Below are 17,351 nucleotides of genomic sequence, written 5' to 3' on the forward strand. Positions count from 1 at the left end.
ATATTTGGTCCTGCTGCCATGATGCGCTGTGAATTTGTGCCTAAAATTTTACAAAGCTTCACTCGTCAGGTGAGCCGACCCTTTAATTGAGCTATTCTCTGCTTTATGTCGCGCTGGACGACTAAATAAATATCCTGCTCTATTACAGACACACATCCCATCTGGGCTTCTGTCTCCGTCAGAGAGAAAAGTCTTAATCATCCTCCGGCCCTTTGATGGTGCTGCTGCTAATTTGGGCTCCAAACCGAGCGGGACTGTGATCCTGACAGAGATTCAGTTTGCAAAATTAATGCGCCGCCGAGGCCGAGAGGTGGAGATCTGCTCTTCTGGAGTCTAAAACAGGCTTTTTCGCTGCCGTTTCATCTCCATCGCTCTTCCACCTCTTCTTCTGTCCATCTCTGATTGAGATATCTGCGAGCGTTTGTCAAATCTCAAAGCTCTGGGGTGCGTAATTCGGAAGCTTCCCGAGCAGAGTGGATGGAAGTGTTTGGTGGATAATTAGCGGCACAGCAGGAGAGCTGCCCGGTTCGCAGCCATCTTCAACTTCACAGCGCTGCTCTTCAAGCAAGGCACCGAGCTTAGGAGGATAAACTACGGCGAGCACACAAAATTACCAGCAGGATAATGCCGGGGGAATATATGTGGATGGGTTTGTCAAGGTTTTTACAACACAGACTCAAAATATTACAGAAAACCAGGAGTGTCAACACTGCACGTATAATGCTCCACGAAAGAAACACCACAAGCTATTGATAAAATTTGTTAAATTTATGGGTCATATCAAACTAGAAGCATTAATAAGCATAAAGAAATCATTTTAACCGTAGAATTTGATGGGATTTTGTTCCTTGTCCACTTTTGTCCTGTGATTCTCTGTAGGATGAATCCACTATCATGTTTTTAACCAACTAATGTGTTGACCCCTTTGCTTTAAAGTGTTTAAATGAAGCAGAATAAGCTGCAGTAAAGCCTAAAAATGAATGTCCCCATATGAGGACGCAGGGTCTCAGGGGGTTAAATATTTTAGTCAGATTTGCCTTCATCATTTATTTAGACATCAGAAACTGTGAACTACAACATCTAAATTATACAGATGTAGAAAAAAAAACCCACTGGTGTCACTTCAAAATCTTTCTAAATGAACTGCACGACCTTTTAATATCTTCTGAAAACTTAATTTTGTGTTTTTAAGTCACTTTTAAGTTAATTCTACATCTTTATAATTTAGATGTTGTAGTTCAAAGTTTCTGATGTCTAAATAAATGATGAAGGCAAATCTGACTAAAATATTTAACCTCCTGAGACCCTGCGTCCTCATATGGGGACATTCATTTTAAGGGTTTACTGCAGCTTATTCTGCTTCATTTAAACACTTTAAAGCAAAGGGGTCAACACATTAGTTGGTTAAAAACATGATAGTGGATTCATCCTACAGAGGATCACAGGACAAAAGTGGACGAGGAACAAAACCCCATCAAATTCTACAGTTAAAATTATTTCTTTATGCTTATTAATGCTTCTAGTTTGATATGACCCATAAATTTAACAAATTTTATCAATAGCAACGAGCTACAACGTCACTAATTAGCAAGTACTTGTTTGAGGACGTTGGGACTTCATTGTTCGCAATTTTAGTTTTGCTCAGCCAATGTTCAGGAGTTAAAATAAACAGTTTTATATTTTGTCACACATTGGTGACTTTATTATAATATAAATAATGAAATAATCCCAGTGTCCACATATGAGGACATTGTTTTTTTGTTTTGTTTTTCAAAAACTGCTACTTCCTGTTGAAAGATGATGCTTAGTTTTTATGCGTCCTTGATTCTTCCAGATTTAACAAGTCAATAGTCACATAAAACGTCCAACTTTACAGCAGGAATAAACTTGCTTTGTGTTCTGGTTAAAATAAAACAGAAACTGACTTTGGTTATTTAATCAGTTAGAAAAAAACCCTGTAAAATGCAGCAGACTGCACACAGCGTGGCCTTGAGGATGTTTCCACAGAATTAAGAGAATTAACAGAATTAACAGGCCACGCGTCCTGTGACAGGCACCATCATCTCCCACTACATTTATAATCCCATCAAACATGAAGAAACATCTGGTAAAATGAGCCTCATAGAGTCTTTCCTCATGCATTTTTATAATGACAATAGTTGTAGGAGGCTAAAAACCTTAATTTAAGTTTAATTGCAAATGCACAATAAGGTGAAGAGCACAAAGAGTTCTGTCAAAATTACGCTGCACAACTCTTCTCAAGTTTATCTTTCCTTATTCCCCACATTCACATTTTTAGCATTTTTAACCTCTGGAGTTCAGAAACTACAGAAGAGTATTAGGGCCGCACATGAAAACAAAAAGTTAAGTTAGTTCGATAAAAAAAAGTCTGAATTTCGAGTGAAGAGTCTAAATACATTGTCCAGAATAAAGGTGATCTTCAAATCAGCGGTACCATAAGGAATTTTGATCTTTTCCTTAAAATTTCGACTTTTTCGCAAAATTACGTCTTTTTCGCAAAATTTCGACTTTCTTCTCAAAATTTCAACCTTTTTCTTTGAAATTTTTACCTTTTTCTTGAAATTTTGACTTTTTTCTCGACTCTTTGGCTTTTTTCTTCTCAAAATTTCACCTTATTTCTCAAAATTTCATTTTTTTTCTTGATATTTTGACTTTTTTCTTGAAATTTAGACTTTTTTCTTGACTCTTTGGCTTTTTTCTTCTCAAAATTTCACCTTATTTCTCAAAATTTCTAATTTTTTCTTGATATTTTGACTTTTTTCTTGAAATTTAGACCTTCAAGTTCAGAAACTATGGAACAGTAAAAGGGCCACCCATGAAAAACAAACAAAAATTGAAGAAAAAAAGAAAAATATTGAACTAAATTCAGTTTCAATATGTCAGTTCTCAATATTGAGAGAATCAAAGTCAACAGAGATTGTGTTCAAAACTGAACAAAAAATAAATGAAACATCACATCCTGCATTAGGTTCCTGGTTATTTGTATAATAATATAAAATATTAATATAGACACGAAGCAACAGAAATTGTGTCTTTTAATAAAAAGCACGGTCTTTATATATATCTATATTATCTATATCTAGATCTATATTATTGAATGGAAACAAAATGCCCCAATACTTTCTTAGGTATTTTTTATGGAACCAATGAATTTTAGGTTTTTAATGGCTTTGTCTTTAGGATTAGTTTAGTATCTTGTCAGTGACTGTTGAATAAAAGAGATTCTTAATGTAATATTTCACAGACGCATGGAGTGTGAGAACATGCGAGGACCCGTTTAATCGTAGTGATCCTCTGTGAAACTGACTGAGTGAGGAAGAACTAGAGTCTGTGTGACCCAGATCCTTCAGACAACATTTAAATATGGAAACTGGAGATACAAGACGTTCTTCTGATTAAAAAAAACACACAGCTATCATGTCTGATCTGGTCGTCTTCTTCTTCGCCTCCGTCTGTTGAGAAATGTGTCGACACAGACCAGAGACTCGGGGACGTCGGTAAATAACGTCTTGACGAGACGAGGACGGACAAAGGAAGTCTGCGAGTTCAAAGGCAGCGCAGAGTTCAGTGTCTCCTCGTATTCTTTCTTCATCTTCGTCTCTCGCTGCCATTCACTGTTCAAAAGCTTCCCCCTCCACCCACCCCCACCCCCTCTCCATCTCCCTGTGACTGGACCCGCTATGTGCTGAATTAATGCAAAGTGACAGAACAGCAGAGCCTCTAGGAGAACAGTGTGTGTGTGTGTGTGTGTGCGGTTGTTTGTGTGTGTGCGTCTCAGTTAATGTGTGAATGTGAGACTTGGCACATCACAACCGAAATGAGTCACTCGCCTCGATCTGCTTCCATAGGTGGTCGTCACCAATACAGACAGCGTATGTGACGAGGGGGAGGGGGATTAAAATAAAAAAAAATAAATTAAAAAAAACGCCAACTTGAATCCTCTGGTTGTCGTTTGTGTGTTTTTTCTTAAAGTGCCCAGAGATGAACCACATTTAAAGCAAACACAGCTCCCAGACAAGCAGGAGGCAAATAATTAGGGATTAAGAGACATTTTTTGGGAAATAAATTCAATTGGGAAAATATTATTAAAATTATTATTATTACTAATAACCACTTTAACAAAAAAACACATGGGTGAAGAACTAATGCATCTTCTTTTAGCGTGTGTCAAAGATGTTGTTGGTGAAAATAGTTCAAAGGGACAAAAGATGAAAGTCAACAGCATCACGTCTCAGAGAGAAAGAAAGAAAAGTGGAAGAATGAAGGAATAAACAGAAACATGGATGAAAAGATGAAAGAAAGAAGAAAGGAAGGAAGGAAGAATGAAAAGGAAAGAAAGAATTAAGTTTTTAGGTTTTGATAAAACCTCAAACTCAGAAATCATGGAAAAAAATACTAAAAAAATCTTAGCTGTCAAAAAGAAAACTGATGTCTCCAAAATAATATCAGTTAATTAAAAAAAAAATATATATATATATATATATATAATGTAAAAAAAAACAAAAAACACTGTAATTCTTCACAGTTATTTAAAGTGACTGATCTGAGTGGAGGTTCAGTCGTTCGGTTCTAGTCGTCTCACACTTCAGGGAACTGAAAATCACCTGAGGTCAGTGAATGCGTCTCAAGTGGCTGAAGTGTAAAGACACATGAGTCTGGAAGGGCCCAGACTCTGGTTAATTAATATTAATGTGGCTTCAATTACACCAGGAAGAAGAAACACTAGAAAAAAAAAGAAAAAGAAAACTCCAAGGAACTCAGAGGACGGCTACTGAAAGTATGAGACAGAGGTTTAATATTTCCAAGCCAAATCCATCCAATAGAAATGGAAGAAATATAGTATATGTGTGTAAACCTACAGTGAGCAGAACTATGAGCGCCTCAAAATGTTAGTGGAAAAGTAATCATTATTATCACTAATAACCATTTAAAAGCTAAAAAATCTCATTTCCTCCTAATTGAACTCAATTATTTTCCATTTGGTGAACTCATCTCTCTGGTCGAGACACAAATACATCATCAAAATACGTCAGAGTTGAACACAGTAACTTGTATGAGAACATAACACGGAGATTTCTGTGATGACCAGTAGTTGATGTTATCGGTTTGTTTTTATGGAGCCTCATTATTCTCATTCTGATAAATTAACGAACGTCACCAACAATAAATTTTGTGCTGATTCTGTCTTCACTTTGTTCCTTCTGCTGGTTTCTACAGGCTCCACACGGTTTCTGGAAACGGTTCCATCCAGACTGAGAACTGTGAGAACCAGAGGCCGGTTGATCAGCGGCAGCAGCGTCCGAGCACCGCGGGGCGTTTTCTCTTAACGCCGACACGTCTCCGTGCTGCAGCGCTCTGACATCACACCAGCTGAGAGAGCTTCATGCTAGTCTGGGAAATAACTTCCCTCCTTAACATCGGCACAGAGGCCGGCCTGTCTGAGCTGTGAATGGACGGACCCACCACGTGTCCGGCGCAGGAAGAGAAGAGAGGAGCGTTTTGTGAGTTGTGGTGGGAGGCGGCCAGCGTTTTCCTCTCTGCGCTTTTGTATTCCGCCCAGGTAGGACTTGGCACCGTGCAGCTCGAGGCCCGGGGCTAATGTATGCAGATGGATGGCGGCGTTGGTGTGTCTGAGCCAGAGCAAATAAGAAAGACAAAAGAGGGGTTGGTTTGTGCATTCTCTCTGCGTCCTCCACATCCTCTTATTTGAGTTATTTAAGCCCTCTGCGGCTCCGTCTTTCCTTCAGGTCCGTGTCTCTTTGAATGAGAGCGCGCTAATGGCTGCGTCTCGTCTTTGTGTGAAGGGCTGAGCTTGAACTTGGCCGACCTGGATTTACATCACTTGAGCAGTGACGGTGTCACGGTATTTTTTTTAAGCATAGTCACGTGTTCGCAACATTTTCTACTGGTTGAGAGAGGAGTTAATGCAGCAGGCTGACTGAGGACTATTTTACTGTGATGATGAGTAAATATTGTACAATAATCCCACACTAGTAGTAAAACAGGTTTGTATGACCCCGTGTTAGCGCTGACTGCTGATGTGGAAATCCATTTACAGCTCGGAGATTAAAAAAAAAAACGAATTAAATCTTATAAAGATGAAATGAAGAAAGAGGAACAATTACGGTTACATTTATTTTGACATATTTATTCATATTTAAACTGCTATGTCTGCAATGGCTACCGTAATAATTGTAGTCTGTGCGCAACATTTTTTCTCTCATTCATAAAAAGCTGAAACTGGGGACATTTTCAGGGACAGCTTTAGCCTGAGGACAGATCATCCAAAGCAGGGACTGTCCCCAGAAATGGGGGACGTTTGGTCGCCCTTATTGGCACAAGTCTTCTCATTTTTCGGACTTTTCCATCTTCACCACACGTCACAGTTTTGCACCATGAGTGTTTAGAAGTGTTACATTAAAAATGGTCAAACACACCGATATGCCAGTGTATTAAAAATTCATATCATAACGAAAAAAGAAAGCTGTATTCTTTATAAAACCGATACACTACATAGGCCCAAACTCAAAGCTTCCTAATAAACCACGTAAAGTCTGTGCTCCGTCCACTGCTTATTCTTTATAATGAATTATTGATGCTACTTTCAGCAGTTTGCGCTGGCCAGTCGTTTACTCAAAAACTTCATTAATCAGTATTAAAGCAATGTTTACATCCTAAAGACCGGACGTGTGGGAATTCCTCAAACGGAGACGGACAGACTTCCATGCGATGCACGAGTGTCTCAGCGGAGGAGATTTGTTGGCTTTCTGACCTCAAGCCAACAGAGACGGCAGAGTCAGTGTTTGGACAGGGACAGTTTGTTGTTGTTTGGTGTCCAGAACCTGGGAGTCATCATTTCAGACTCTCCAGCGGCTTCCCAGTACATTTACAAGCTGTAGGCAGTTTTTTTTATCTGCACACGTTGACTGATAAAACTAAACCGTGTAGATTTTAATCAGCTGCATTAAAGGCAGAATAAAGCAAACACAATAATTCTTAATTCTTTTCCAAACTCTAAGCTTAGAGGAATGTGAGAATATAAGTTTGTTAATCATTTAGTGGGAAGTTAAACCAAAGGACTAATCAACTACTCAATAAACTGTTACATAACTGATCGATTAAATAAACAACTAAAGATCTTCAGTGACCTGTGCCAAAGCTACAACAGCGGGAGGCAGCAACGCACTAACCAGTGTCTGATCTGACGGAAAAAAAGACAAATCGCTGCAGACTTTGTCGTTATCAGTCATTTCACTTTCAGAAAAAAACACGAGAAGCCTGTAAAAAATTAAGAGAAAGAAAGAAAGACATGCATGACAGCACTGCACACAATGAAGAGGGAAAAACAAGACTTAAAACGCAAAGTTACGTCAAACACATGTGGCCACACGTACAAACAAACCTGTCCATCAACAAAACATCTACTGGAAAGATTAAGAACTTTAACCACGAAACTGTGTTTGGTAGTAATCTCCAGTAGCAGGCTGATGTCAGGTGTTTAAAGGTAATAAATACATTAAATATAAAAAAATAGATCATAAAATCTGTCTGGAACATGGGGAAGTGGGTTAGGAAAGTAAAAGAAAGAGTCGTCCATAAACATAAACTGGCTCGTTGGTAAGTGGTGGGTGGTTTTTTTGTATTTATATATATTTCATGTTGCAGTTTTGACTGAAATATGTCGTAATAATGCAGCTAAGAGCAGCTGTTTTACCAGTGCATTCCCCCATCTAATGCAAGTTTTATGTTATTATAAAAACACAAGTTTTAAAAGCACAGTTTCCCTGTGCCCGTAAAGCAGCATCACTGCAGCAGCAGCAGCAGCAGGAAAAACATCCTGCCAAGAACCAAACAACAGACGCACAAACTCGCAGACTTGATGAAGAAAGTGAGAAGCCACAGAAACTTTTCAAAAGAGAAACAAGAACTGAGAGCAAATCAGCTTCAATTGATCATGTGGATAAAAACACAACACTAATGAACACTAATGATTCTTCCTTCCGCTGGAAGTGCAACTAAGCAAATATAAGCCAACAGATCAACTGGTACAACATCCAGAGGATGAAACACATCAGAGTTATTCGCTCTCTTTTAGTTTCCATAAAGACAACGGGAGAGTTTTGGATTCTCTACTGAACTAAAGTGTTTTCTGATCTCTTGCATCTGATCATCTGTGAGGTCACTTTGTTTCCTGCGTCCGCTTCAAATGTTTGTTGATGTTTTGTCTGGGTTTAGGTACCAACCCGATGTGAGTAATGCCTTTGTTGTGAGCTATTTACTCAGGTGTTTCGGTCTCAATTATGATAATTTCTGCAATTTGAATAATCAAACTCAACACAAAGCTCTTGACAATAAGAATATAAAGAACAACTATGAGTTATTTATAGCTTTCGTTTGACTTTTGCAGCTGCTTCAGAGGAAACGAAGGCAAGAATCTGGAGCCAAGACGCTAACAACTTTTTATCAGAGTCTCCTGAAAGGTCAGGAGTTTTTTTTTTTAAGTCTAAAAATAAAATGCCTTCAGTCCAGACAAATGAGATCAATAAAGGCTTTGAGTAGCACAGAGACGAGTCCACGCCGATCAACAACGAACGTGGCAGAAGACGAAGAGAGCAGCAACAATGACGAGCCCGTTTGGCAAAAGCCACGGTGATAAACTCGTGTTTACTAAAGCCCGATACTCCCTCTCACGCACACACGGCCTCCCACACACACACATATGCACAGCAGACGAGCACACGGAGGGGTTGGCACATGTGAACTGTGACACACATCAAAAGGAGAGAGTGGGCTGGGTTTATGCAAAACAACGGCAGCAGCTAAACACACAAACCCACAAGGAGTGAATGGGAACAGAGCAGAGTGGCTTCAGGATTACACCAAAGACATATTTGGAAAGGAGAGAGGAAAAAAAAGGAAGGGAGGCAGGAACGTTTCATGTTGCTGGGGGGAAATAAGGCACGAGGACGTAGCCGCCGGTGCACGGTGGATTCACGATGGTGCCAGTCTCGTGCAGCTGCAGCCTCCCCCCCTCCTCCTCCTTCAGATTCGAGCCTAACGCAAAAGCCTGACACAAAGCTATACATGAAACGGAAACAGTGTTGTTGGTGAGGGCTCGGATTATCTGACTGAGAGGAGTCGCCGTAGTGTTTAAGAGGAGACAAAATGGAAGAGGAAGACGGTTGAGGGCAGCTGAGAGAGAGGAGGTGGGTCTGCTCGCCATGAGTCATGTGAGGTCTAAGAAAGGCTAAGAGGGGGGCACGTTTACAGGTCGAGTATGGGAGTAATTCCTGATCTCATTAAGAGATCAGGATGCACCTCTGAAAGAAAAGAGCTGGAGCTGAAACGGAAAAATAATGGCTCAACTCCCAGGTTACACACTCAGACAGACACCATGTGACGGGGGTTTGTCACAACTCATATATATATATATATAGAAAATAAATCAAAGAGAAAGGAGTCATCTCATCTCAGGCATGTGATGGGAATGATCATGAGTGGAGAAATACTGATGCTCGGGGGTTCAGGTTGGCGTTGACACGTTTTCAGCACCGAGGGGGAGTGGACAGCTCCGGCTGATGTGACATTTAAAAGCAGCCTCAACCTTAACAGACCTCGATGTCCACAAAGAAACAACGCGAGCTTGTCTCTTCTGCAAACCCTAAATAAATCAAGATGCACATCAGCATCATCAGGTTTCGTGACAGCGTGCAGTCGTGACCATGGCAACAAAGGAAACAATAACTTAAACGCAAACCGCGCTTCGTGCTACACTCGCCCCTTCCTCCGAATGCATTAATAAACAGCTGCATTTTAAATGAGCGGCCAAGTTCGACACTAAATTTCACCGCACAGCCAAGGCGGAGTCTGGCTTTGGGTGGTGGTGGTGGTGGTGGTGGTGGGGAAACATCACATCAATCGCACCCCCCTCCCTCCCCTCCCCACATCTCACGCATAGCGGGAATAAAAGGTTAATGTCCCCGCGCATGAGTCACTGCGTGGCCGCCGTCCACCGAGCTGCAACCGAGCAAATCTGCACAATAAGCCCAAAGTCATGCTGGTGCGTGGGAACTGTCACCAAGCGATGGGGGCAGTGTCTTCTCCCAGAAACAACCGAATTCGCTGCACAACCTCCCCCCCCTCCTCCCTCCTCCCTCCTCCCCCCCCCAACGCCGCCCAGCAAAGGCTGCAAAAAAAAAAATAAAAAATAAATAAAAAATACACCCAGACAAGAAGCGGTAAGGGAGCTGGCACGCTGCCTACCTGTCTCCAGGTGCAGAGAGATCCTCGCCTCGTTGATGTAAGGCGTGTCACTCTTGGAGCGGACCCTCCGGATCGGTCTGCGGTCGACCTCCTCCTCCTCCGGGGCCGCCGCCATGTTCGGCCAGCCGGGCAGCGTCCACTGGAGACCGGCGGGACTGCGAGGGCTTCAGCGCCGCAGCAGCAGCAGCAGCAGCAGCAGCAGCCAGTCGTCGTGCACCCAGACGGTGTAGGAGGAGGAGGAGGAGGAGGAGGAGGAGGAGAGAGGAGAGAGGATGGGGGGTGAGAGGGTGGGGGGTGTTGCAATGGTGATGAAGAGGAGAGAGGGAGCCTGAGAGAGAGGGAGAGAAAGAGCTTCTGTTCCCGTCTTTTCCTGCAACTCAGCTCCACCTGCTCAGGTTCCAACTTGAGAAAACTGACCAATGAAAAGCAACAGAAAACAATGACCTCAAAATCATCATTTAATCTGCCTCATGTGGCTCAGACCGTCAGTTAAAGGGCGAGGAATCAATTAGCAATGTAATAATTAAAAAATAACTGATTCAAATACAATTCATCATCAAGTAAAATGGCCAAACATTTTCTGTTTTATCTGATTGTGTTTCAGACTCTAGGTGGAATCAACTATTCATTAAATTCATTTACTATTAACTGATCAGACGGTTAATTAAACGTGATTACTACCTGTTATTTGTCTTTGTCTTTTATCACTGGAGCGAGTGCAAAACAACACGTTTAAAGAAGCATCTGTGAATTCTGGTTAAACCTTTTAACAACTATTTTCTGACATTTCCTGGATTAATCATTTAATTTCCTGATTCCTGATGAACTGATAATGAAGATAAATATTACTTGCAGCAGTAAAAAGATGCACATTTTCAGTAAGCATCCAAAAGCACCTGAATGCAACGATGCAGGACCAGTTTAGTTTTATTAATACAATTAGAAATAATAAAGTCCCAGCTTTAAATTGATTTAAATGCCTCACAGGTCGCAATTTAAGTCTATCTGTTTAAACATGAGTTATGCTTTCTGTTCAGTTAATTTAGTGCTGGCCTCTGGTGGAGATGACTGTGAACTGTGTTTCTGAGTAATTCACCAAGTCAAATATATGACATTTTATTATTTAATTGACTTGTTAAGGCTTAATACATTTTCAGTGAGGACCCATATACGGCCTACAGTTATTTATCAAAATGCCTATTTATTAACACTTTTTTTTTGTCGCCATTACACAGCTTTTTGCATTTCACACTAACATATACGGCAACATGTATAACTCATATCACTGTCTTTCACAAATGAAGGGAAACAGCTGCCTTTAATACCCTCTAAGGCTTTTTCTTGAAAAACAGAACTGCATTCAAGGCTTTTTCTTCAAGACTTTTCACAGCACAATGTGGATGAGTCTGTTCATTTTAGGGGCGCTGAGCAGTAAAGGAGGATGGGCGGAACAATGCTTTAATAGAGTACGTCTGTAGAATACACCTGATGGTGGAAGAAGGTAAAGTGTGTTGCACACCACGGTACAACAGCGCCCTCTGCTGCTCATCCTTTAAAATTGCGCTGTTATTTAGGGATGTGCGATACCACTATTTTTCTTTTCGACCGATACCAAATAGTAACAAGGCTAATAACCCGATACCAATATCGATACTTGTAGACGTCTACTTGAATATGACGACTAATACTATGAACATTTGTGAATGTTATTATGACAAATATATATATATATATTTTTTTACCTTTATGTAAGAATTAAACCAGCAGCTAAATAGCAGACGTCTCTTTAATCAGAGCAATTAAAGACAATCTGGGCAAATCAGCAACTCATCTGAAAATCTGAGAAAATCACATTTAACATAAATAAATAAATAAAGCTCTCAAACTAAAATGAAAATAAGAAGAGTTGCTCTGACTTCCACATAATTCTTTCTGGATCAGATAAAGTGGTCTTCAGGTTAGAACTTGACAGAACTTGAGCTTTGGTCACATTCTGCATTCTCTGTCACTTCCCATTTATATATTTTTTGCTAAGAAACAACAACATGTTGACATGATCTATGCGTATATACCTGTGATGGGCACTGTGACGTATTTCACCTATATACCTGGATGTTACCTGTCTCTCTGAATTTAAGGGCTTCCGTAATAGACGTCTGTCTCAGGTGTGGAGGCATTTCCCTGCACTCCCTCCCTCTCACGCTTTTTAATTTTTAGAGTTGATTAGTTTCTGTGTCATATTAAAAAAAATATTTAAAAAAAAATCTTGTGAAAACGGACTTGGTATCGATATTTTGATGTGGAGATCGATTTTTTTTAAAAAAACACACGTCTATATCGGGAAGTATCGATGTTGAGGATCGATACGCACAGCCCTGGTTGTTATTTACCTCGCTGTGCTACGCTGTGCTCTGTGATTGGCTGCGGCGGTCCTCACAGCGACGCCAAATCCTTCCCCTCAGTTCCTGTTTTGCCACAGCTGATAGCCCTGGCTTCGGCGTGACAGGTAGCCGGCGTTACCAAACACCACCACCACCCCCACGTCAGGAAAAAAAAACAAATATAGACCCCACTCATCCGTGGAAATATACATACACGCTGCCTTTGTAAGCGAATGCGGCGCTAGTTCGCATTAGCCGTTTCCATGGTTACCAGAACTCGCTAGCGTGCTAGCTCTCAGGCTGTTAGCCTAGCTCGCTATGAGCTAACCAAAGACCCTGTTAACTTCGTTTTAGGAGTAAATTATCGTGTTAGTAAGTCTAAAACTAGAGTATTGTATTACGGAAAGTTATGACGCTTAGCGAATACACGCGAATAACACATTAGCATGTTAGCCTTGTACTTATTTAATATCTTATTTATTATTTGAGGTGACCTTTGGGGGTTTTAAAGCTACAGCGCCACTCTTACTGTAACGTCACCTTTTACTACATTTAAAAGACTTTCACACGCATTTTCACAAACATAATGGATATTGAAGGTATATCCACCTGTTTCTTGACGTAATTAAAAGATGGAACCCGGAAGTAACTCGTCGCACCTGTTCAAATCTTTTACTGCTGGAAGAAAATCTGCCTCAAACATTAAACTCTTTACTCATTTGTAAAAATGTCTCACTTCCCCAGTTGCCAAAACCTGATGATTGTGCGCCAGCTCACCTGTAGATCCGTCTTAAATGCTCACCTGTACGCTCACCTGAGAAAGGGCCGAGCCAACCAAGACATGGCTAGACCCAGTTCAGGTAGCCTCGTGTTGTTTGCATGACTATAGCAAATCTATAAGCTTCTGTTGGTAATATTGTTGTATTTTGTCTAACTTTGGTGTGTTTATTTTTAAGACTTGGCAGCATTCAGGGAGATTTTCTCCAAGTCCAATGACATTGCCATCATCACCGGAGCCGGGGTGAGCGCTGAGAGCGGCGTACCCACCTTCAGAGGAGCGGGAGGCTACTGGAGGAAATGGCAAGCACAGGTAAGTCTGATCAGATCAATACACAGTAGTAAGCAGTTACAGTTCAGCTGCAAATGTAGGAATTCTGAAATTTAAAAATGTTCAGGAACTGGCCACCCCAGAGGCCTTCTCCAGAAATCCCTCCCGTGTTTGGGAGTTCTACCACTACCGGCGGGAGGTCATGCTCACAAAAAATCCCAACCCGGCTCACCTGGCCATCGCGGAGTGCGAGGAGCGTCTGGGCAAACAGGGCCGCAAGGTCACCGTCATCACCCAGAACATCGACGAGCTGCACCGCCGAGCCGGGTCCAAAAGCATCCTGGAAATCCACGGTGAGCAGGAAACTGATGACGGGTTTAAATCTGGATCGATTTTCAGTGCAAAATATGACATTTTGTAGCATCATATTTGACATTTGAGGAAATTGTGATGGGCGTTTTCTTATCATTATCAGATTACTTTCGTTACTTATGTCTTGCATAATACCTTCTTAAAATTGCCTGACTAAAAAATGTCATTTAATGTGGACAAAGGCTAATTATTGCAACAACAACAAAAAACAAAGATGCACATTTTGGAAGCCAGAAGCAAATGACCTGATGGTTTAAGTAGGTTTGTTGATTGATTTGTGTCTAAATGCAGGTAGCCTGTTCAGAACGCGCTGCATGACCTGTGGTCATGAAGCAGCCAATTACAACAGTCCCATCTGTGCCGCTCTGGAGGGCAAAGGGTAAGCGCTTCCTCTGCTATTGTTTTCTAAATCCAGCTGTTTTTTTTTCCTCAACAGTGTGAAAACGTGTAGTAAGAGATATCGATCGCAGTCGTTTGAGCCCAAAATGCCAGAGGGAAACGGGGTCGTTTCAGTCCGTCAAATGTCAGAGAGCTAAATGACGCCTGATGACATGAAAAAAAAAAAAACAAAGTGGCTCAAATGTCACTTTTGTCACTTACCTGGCATTTAAAATGGATGTTTTCAGATAACTGACAAATGTTCCTTTGTTACGTTTCATCTCCAGCTGCAGAATAAATATTGTGTAGGTTCCCTTTTGTTGCATCTCGGACTCTGAACGTGTGCTGTGGTTCCTGGCATCAAGACGTTAGTGAGATTTTATCGGAATATCTCCAGAGTTGTGTGGCAAGTTTTCTGAATAAAGAGCTATTCAGGTAGTCGAGAAACAAACATAAAGTATGTGACACATAAACTTGGGGAAAAAAATGTAACTGTGTAATTTTTTGGAGGTTTAAGTTTCCTGGGTTCAATTGACGCCAATGATAAAAAGTGTAAGAACAATTTAAGGTAATAGCAAGTTTAAAAGTATTTGCTATTCCTTAACTATTTTGGCTTCGTGGCAGCGTGTGTTATCCCTCAGAGAGCAGCCACACTCATCAATGAATAACGTGCACTTAAAAGTGTGTATATGCTGCAAGAATTGCCTCATAGTAACGTTTAAATGACTGACAGGAGCCAACGTGTCCCAGCTGAACATTGCTTAAAGCGTTACTCTGCCTTCTACCCGGAGTGAATCCTGATGAATGTAGATGCACCACTTTTCCTTCACTCTGCAACACAAGAGCTGCAGTTCACAACACGCTCTTATTCAGTTATTCAGCCATCACATTTGGGTTCTTGTCAAAATTGAACAAATACTTCCACTTGGCTATTTTTCTTTCTTCTAATACGTCAACTTTTAGGTTGAAAGTGTTCACACACTGACACTGTCTGAATCTGATTTATTTCTCACATAGGAGCTGTAAACACTTCACAGTGTTTTAGCACGACACAAGCAAACAATGAATGAAAATATGAGATGTATTTTTGTACATTTAACCAAACCTTAAGTGTGTTTGGGTGTAATTCACCTTTTTTTCTTTCCTTGCGTCTCCTTAGAGCTCCAGACCCAGACACGCACGACGCTCAGATTCCCGCCCAGCAGCTTCCCAGGTAGGACGGGTGCACACATGCTCTCTTTTTTTAGCTCTCTGCTCTTTTTAAATGAGTAGTATTTGTCTTGACAAAGCGTGTGTGTGTGTGTGTGTGTGTTTCAGGTGTGAGCAGACAGGCTGTCGGGGGCTCCTGAGACCAGCTGTGGTTTGGTTTGGAGAGACTCTGGACGCCGACATCCTCACCCGCGCAGAGAAAGTGCTGGACAGGTGTGATCTGTGCCTCGTGGTACGTACCCATTAATATTGTTTCCAAATTTACTGATGCACTTCATGACTGGATTTTCAATGTGTACAGCTATGTTTAAAAGTCATGTCTTATACGTGCAGGAGGAGGTCATATACAGAGCATCTTTCACAGCTCTAGAGGGGAAACAAACCTAACACACCTTGATTTGGAGGAATATTTAATTAATTGTTAAATCTACAAATGCATAAAAGCCAAATTGGTGCATTCATCGATAGTAACCCTCATGATTTTTGTTCTTGAAGTAATTTTTTCACCTGGCTTCCCTCTCTGCAGGTCGGTACCTCCTCCGTCGTGTACCCGGCGGCCATGTTTGCGCCTCAGGTGGCGGCCAGGGGCGTCCCCGTGGCCGAATTCAACATGGAGAACACGCCGGCCACCATGCGCTTCAAGCACGTTTCATTTGCTGTTGCAACAAAAAATCGCACACATGACATGATCTCCATTCACACACGTGTCCCACTAAAGGTGACGTTTTTTTTTTTGTTTGTTTGTTTGTTTCAGGTTCCACTTCCACGGCCCCTGTGGCAGCACCTTACCCGCCGCGCTGGCGCCGCACGAGGCCGAGCGAAACTGAACTAGAGCTAACACTGGTACAAAAAAAACGAATAAAAAGGTTTAAAACTTTAGCCAGAAAACGATAGAGCTAAAGGTTGTTTGTCTGTTGTAATTATGAAACTTCTGAAACCAATGAAAAACAGTGATTATCAATGAAATACCAACAACTTCATCCGTCCTGTTGCAGTGAATGACTTGATTGTGCGACAGCAGGGGGCAGTGTTTAGCTGCTGCTGTCAGAGAGAGGAAAGGAACAAAAAAAACCTGACTCCTTTCAAAGGATGTGTGAGCTCAGCTTGGAATATGTGGTGTTTGTGTATGTCACTGCAGTGTTGTCTGAATTTATGGACTGTGATGAATAATGTGCACGGTGCCTTTCAGAGGCTCTGACTAAGCTGAAGCCAGGAATCCAGTGACTGTGCATTACCCTCAGCGGCGGCGTCTCCATGCGTGTCCTTCTAAAGGATTTGTCACATGTATGTTGCGGTTTTTGACACAACTGGAGCAGCTTATGCGTGCAAAATGAAGTCTGTTTGGAAATAAATGCGGACTCATAAACTGCCTCTGCAGAGTGTGTGTGTGTGTGTGTTTGTGTGTATATGAAACATGCAGCGCTGCAAATAATGCGGCAGTGTGAATCAGAGATGATGGTTGAGTTCCCCGCTGCAGCGTGAGAGAAGTCCTCTGTAGGTTCTCCAGTAAAAGGCCACGTTCTGCTTTCCTACGAGATGAGATTGTGCCCGACACTTTGCTCCTCGGCCACATCCATCCCAACCCCCGCTTCCCCGTCATCTCGCCATAAACAAACGCCACAACTGTGTTACTGTCCAGTGTGTAGCAGGGGTGTTTATTGTAGTATAACAGATTCACC

At 41.5% G+C, this 17,351-nt stretch overlaps 2 protein-coding genes across 3 annotated transcripts in view; one reads left to right on the forward strand and one right to left on the reverse strand.

Moving 5' to 3' along the window:
• phactr1 (phosphatase and actin regulator 1) overlaps positions 1-10,515 on the reverse strand; it is a 42,596-nt gene extending 32,081 nt beyond the window's left edge. Inside the window, exon 1 of the mRNA XM_047588113.1 lies at positions 10,285-10,515. Coding sequence (XP_047444069.1) covers positions 10,285-10,399 — 115 coding nt within the window. The 5' untranslated portion in view covers positions 10,400-10,515. The remainder of the gene's footprint in view (positions 1-10,284) is intronic.
• A 2,142-nt stretch (positions 10,516-12,657) lies between these two features.
• sirt5 (sirtuin 5) lies at positions 12,658-17,049 on the forward strand. Of its 2 annotated transcripts, none has more exons than XM_047587270.1 (9): positions 12,658-12,790; positions 13,410-13,525; positions 13,622-13,755; positions 13,841-14,066; positions 14,377-14,464; positions 15,623-15,676; positions 15,781-15,904; positions 16,199-16,314; positions 16,427-17,049. In XM_047587270.1, the coding sequence occupies exons 2-9, from the start codon at positions 13,423-13,425 to the stop codon at positions 16,497-16,499; spliced, it is 918 nt and encodes a 305-aa protein (XP_047443226.1). In that variant the 5' UTR covers positions 12,658-12,790; positions 13,410-13,422; the 3' UTR covers positions 16,500-17,049. The 2 variants fall into 2 exon arrangements, with proteins under 2 accessions (XP_047443226.1, XP_047443227.1); XM_047587271.1 differs by lacking the exon at positions 12,658-12,790 and adding an exon at positions 12,870-12,890.
• The last annotated feature ends 302 nt before the right edge of the window (positions 17,050-17,351 follow it).

The sequence above is a fragment of the Mugil cephalus genome, chromosome 6 (assembly GCF_022458985.1).
Source record: "Mugil cephalus isolate CIBA_MC_2020 chromosome 6, CIBA_Mcephalus_1.1, whole genome shotgun sequence".
Classification (NCBI taxonomy): Eukaryota; Metazoa; Chordata; class Actinopteri; order Mugiliformes; family Mugilidae; genus Mugil; species Mugil cephalus.

Coding starts and splice junctions, on each gene's coding strand:
- sirt5 (XM_047587270.1), top strand. CDS start 13,423: ATGATTGTGCGCCAGCTCACCTGTAGATCCGTCTTAAATGCTCACCTG. Junction 13,526..13,621: donor CATGGCTAGACCCAGTTCAG/GTAGCCTCGTGT, acceptor TTTATTTTTAAG/ACTTGGCAGCATTCAGGGAG. Junction 13,756..13,840: donor GGAGGAAATGGCAAGCACAG/GTAAGTCTGATC, acceptor AAAAATGTTCAG/GAACTGGCCACCCCAGAGGC.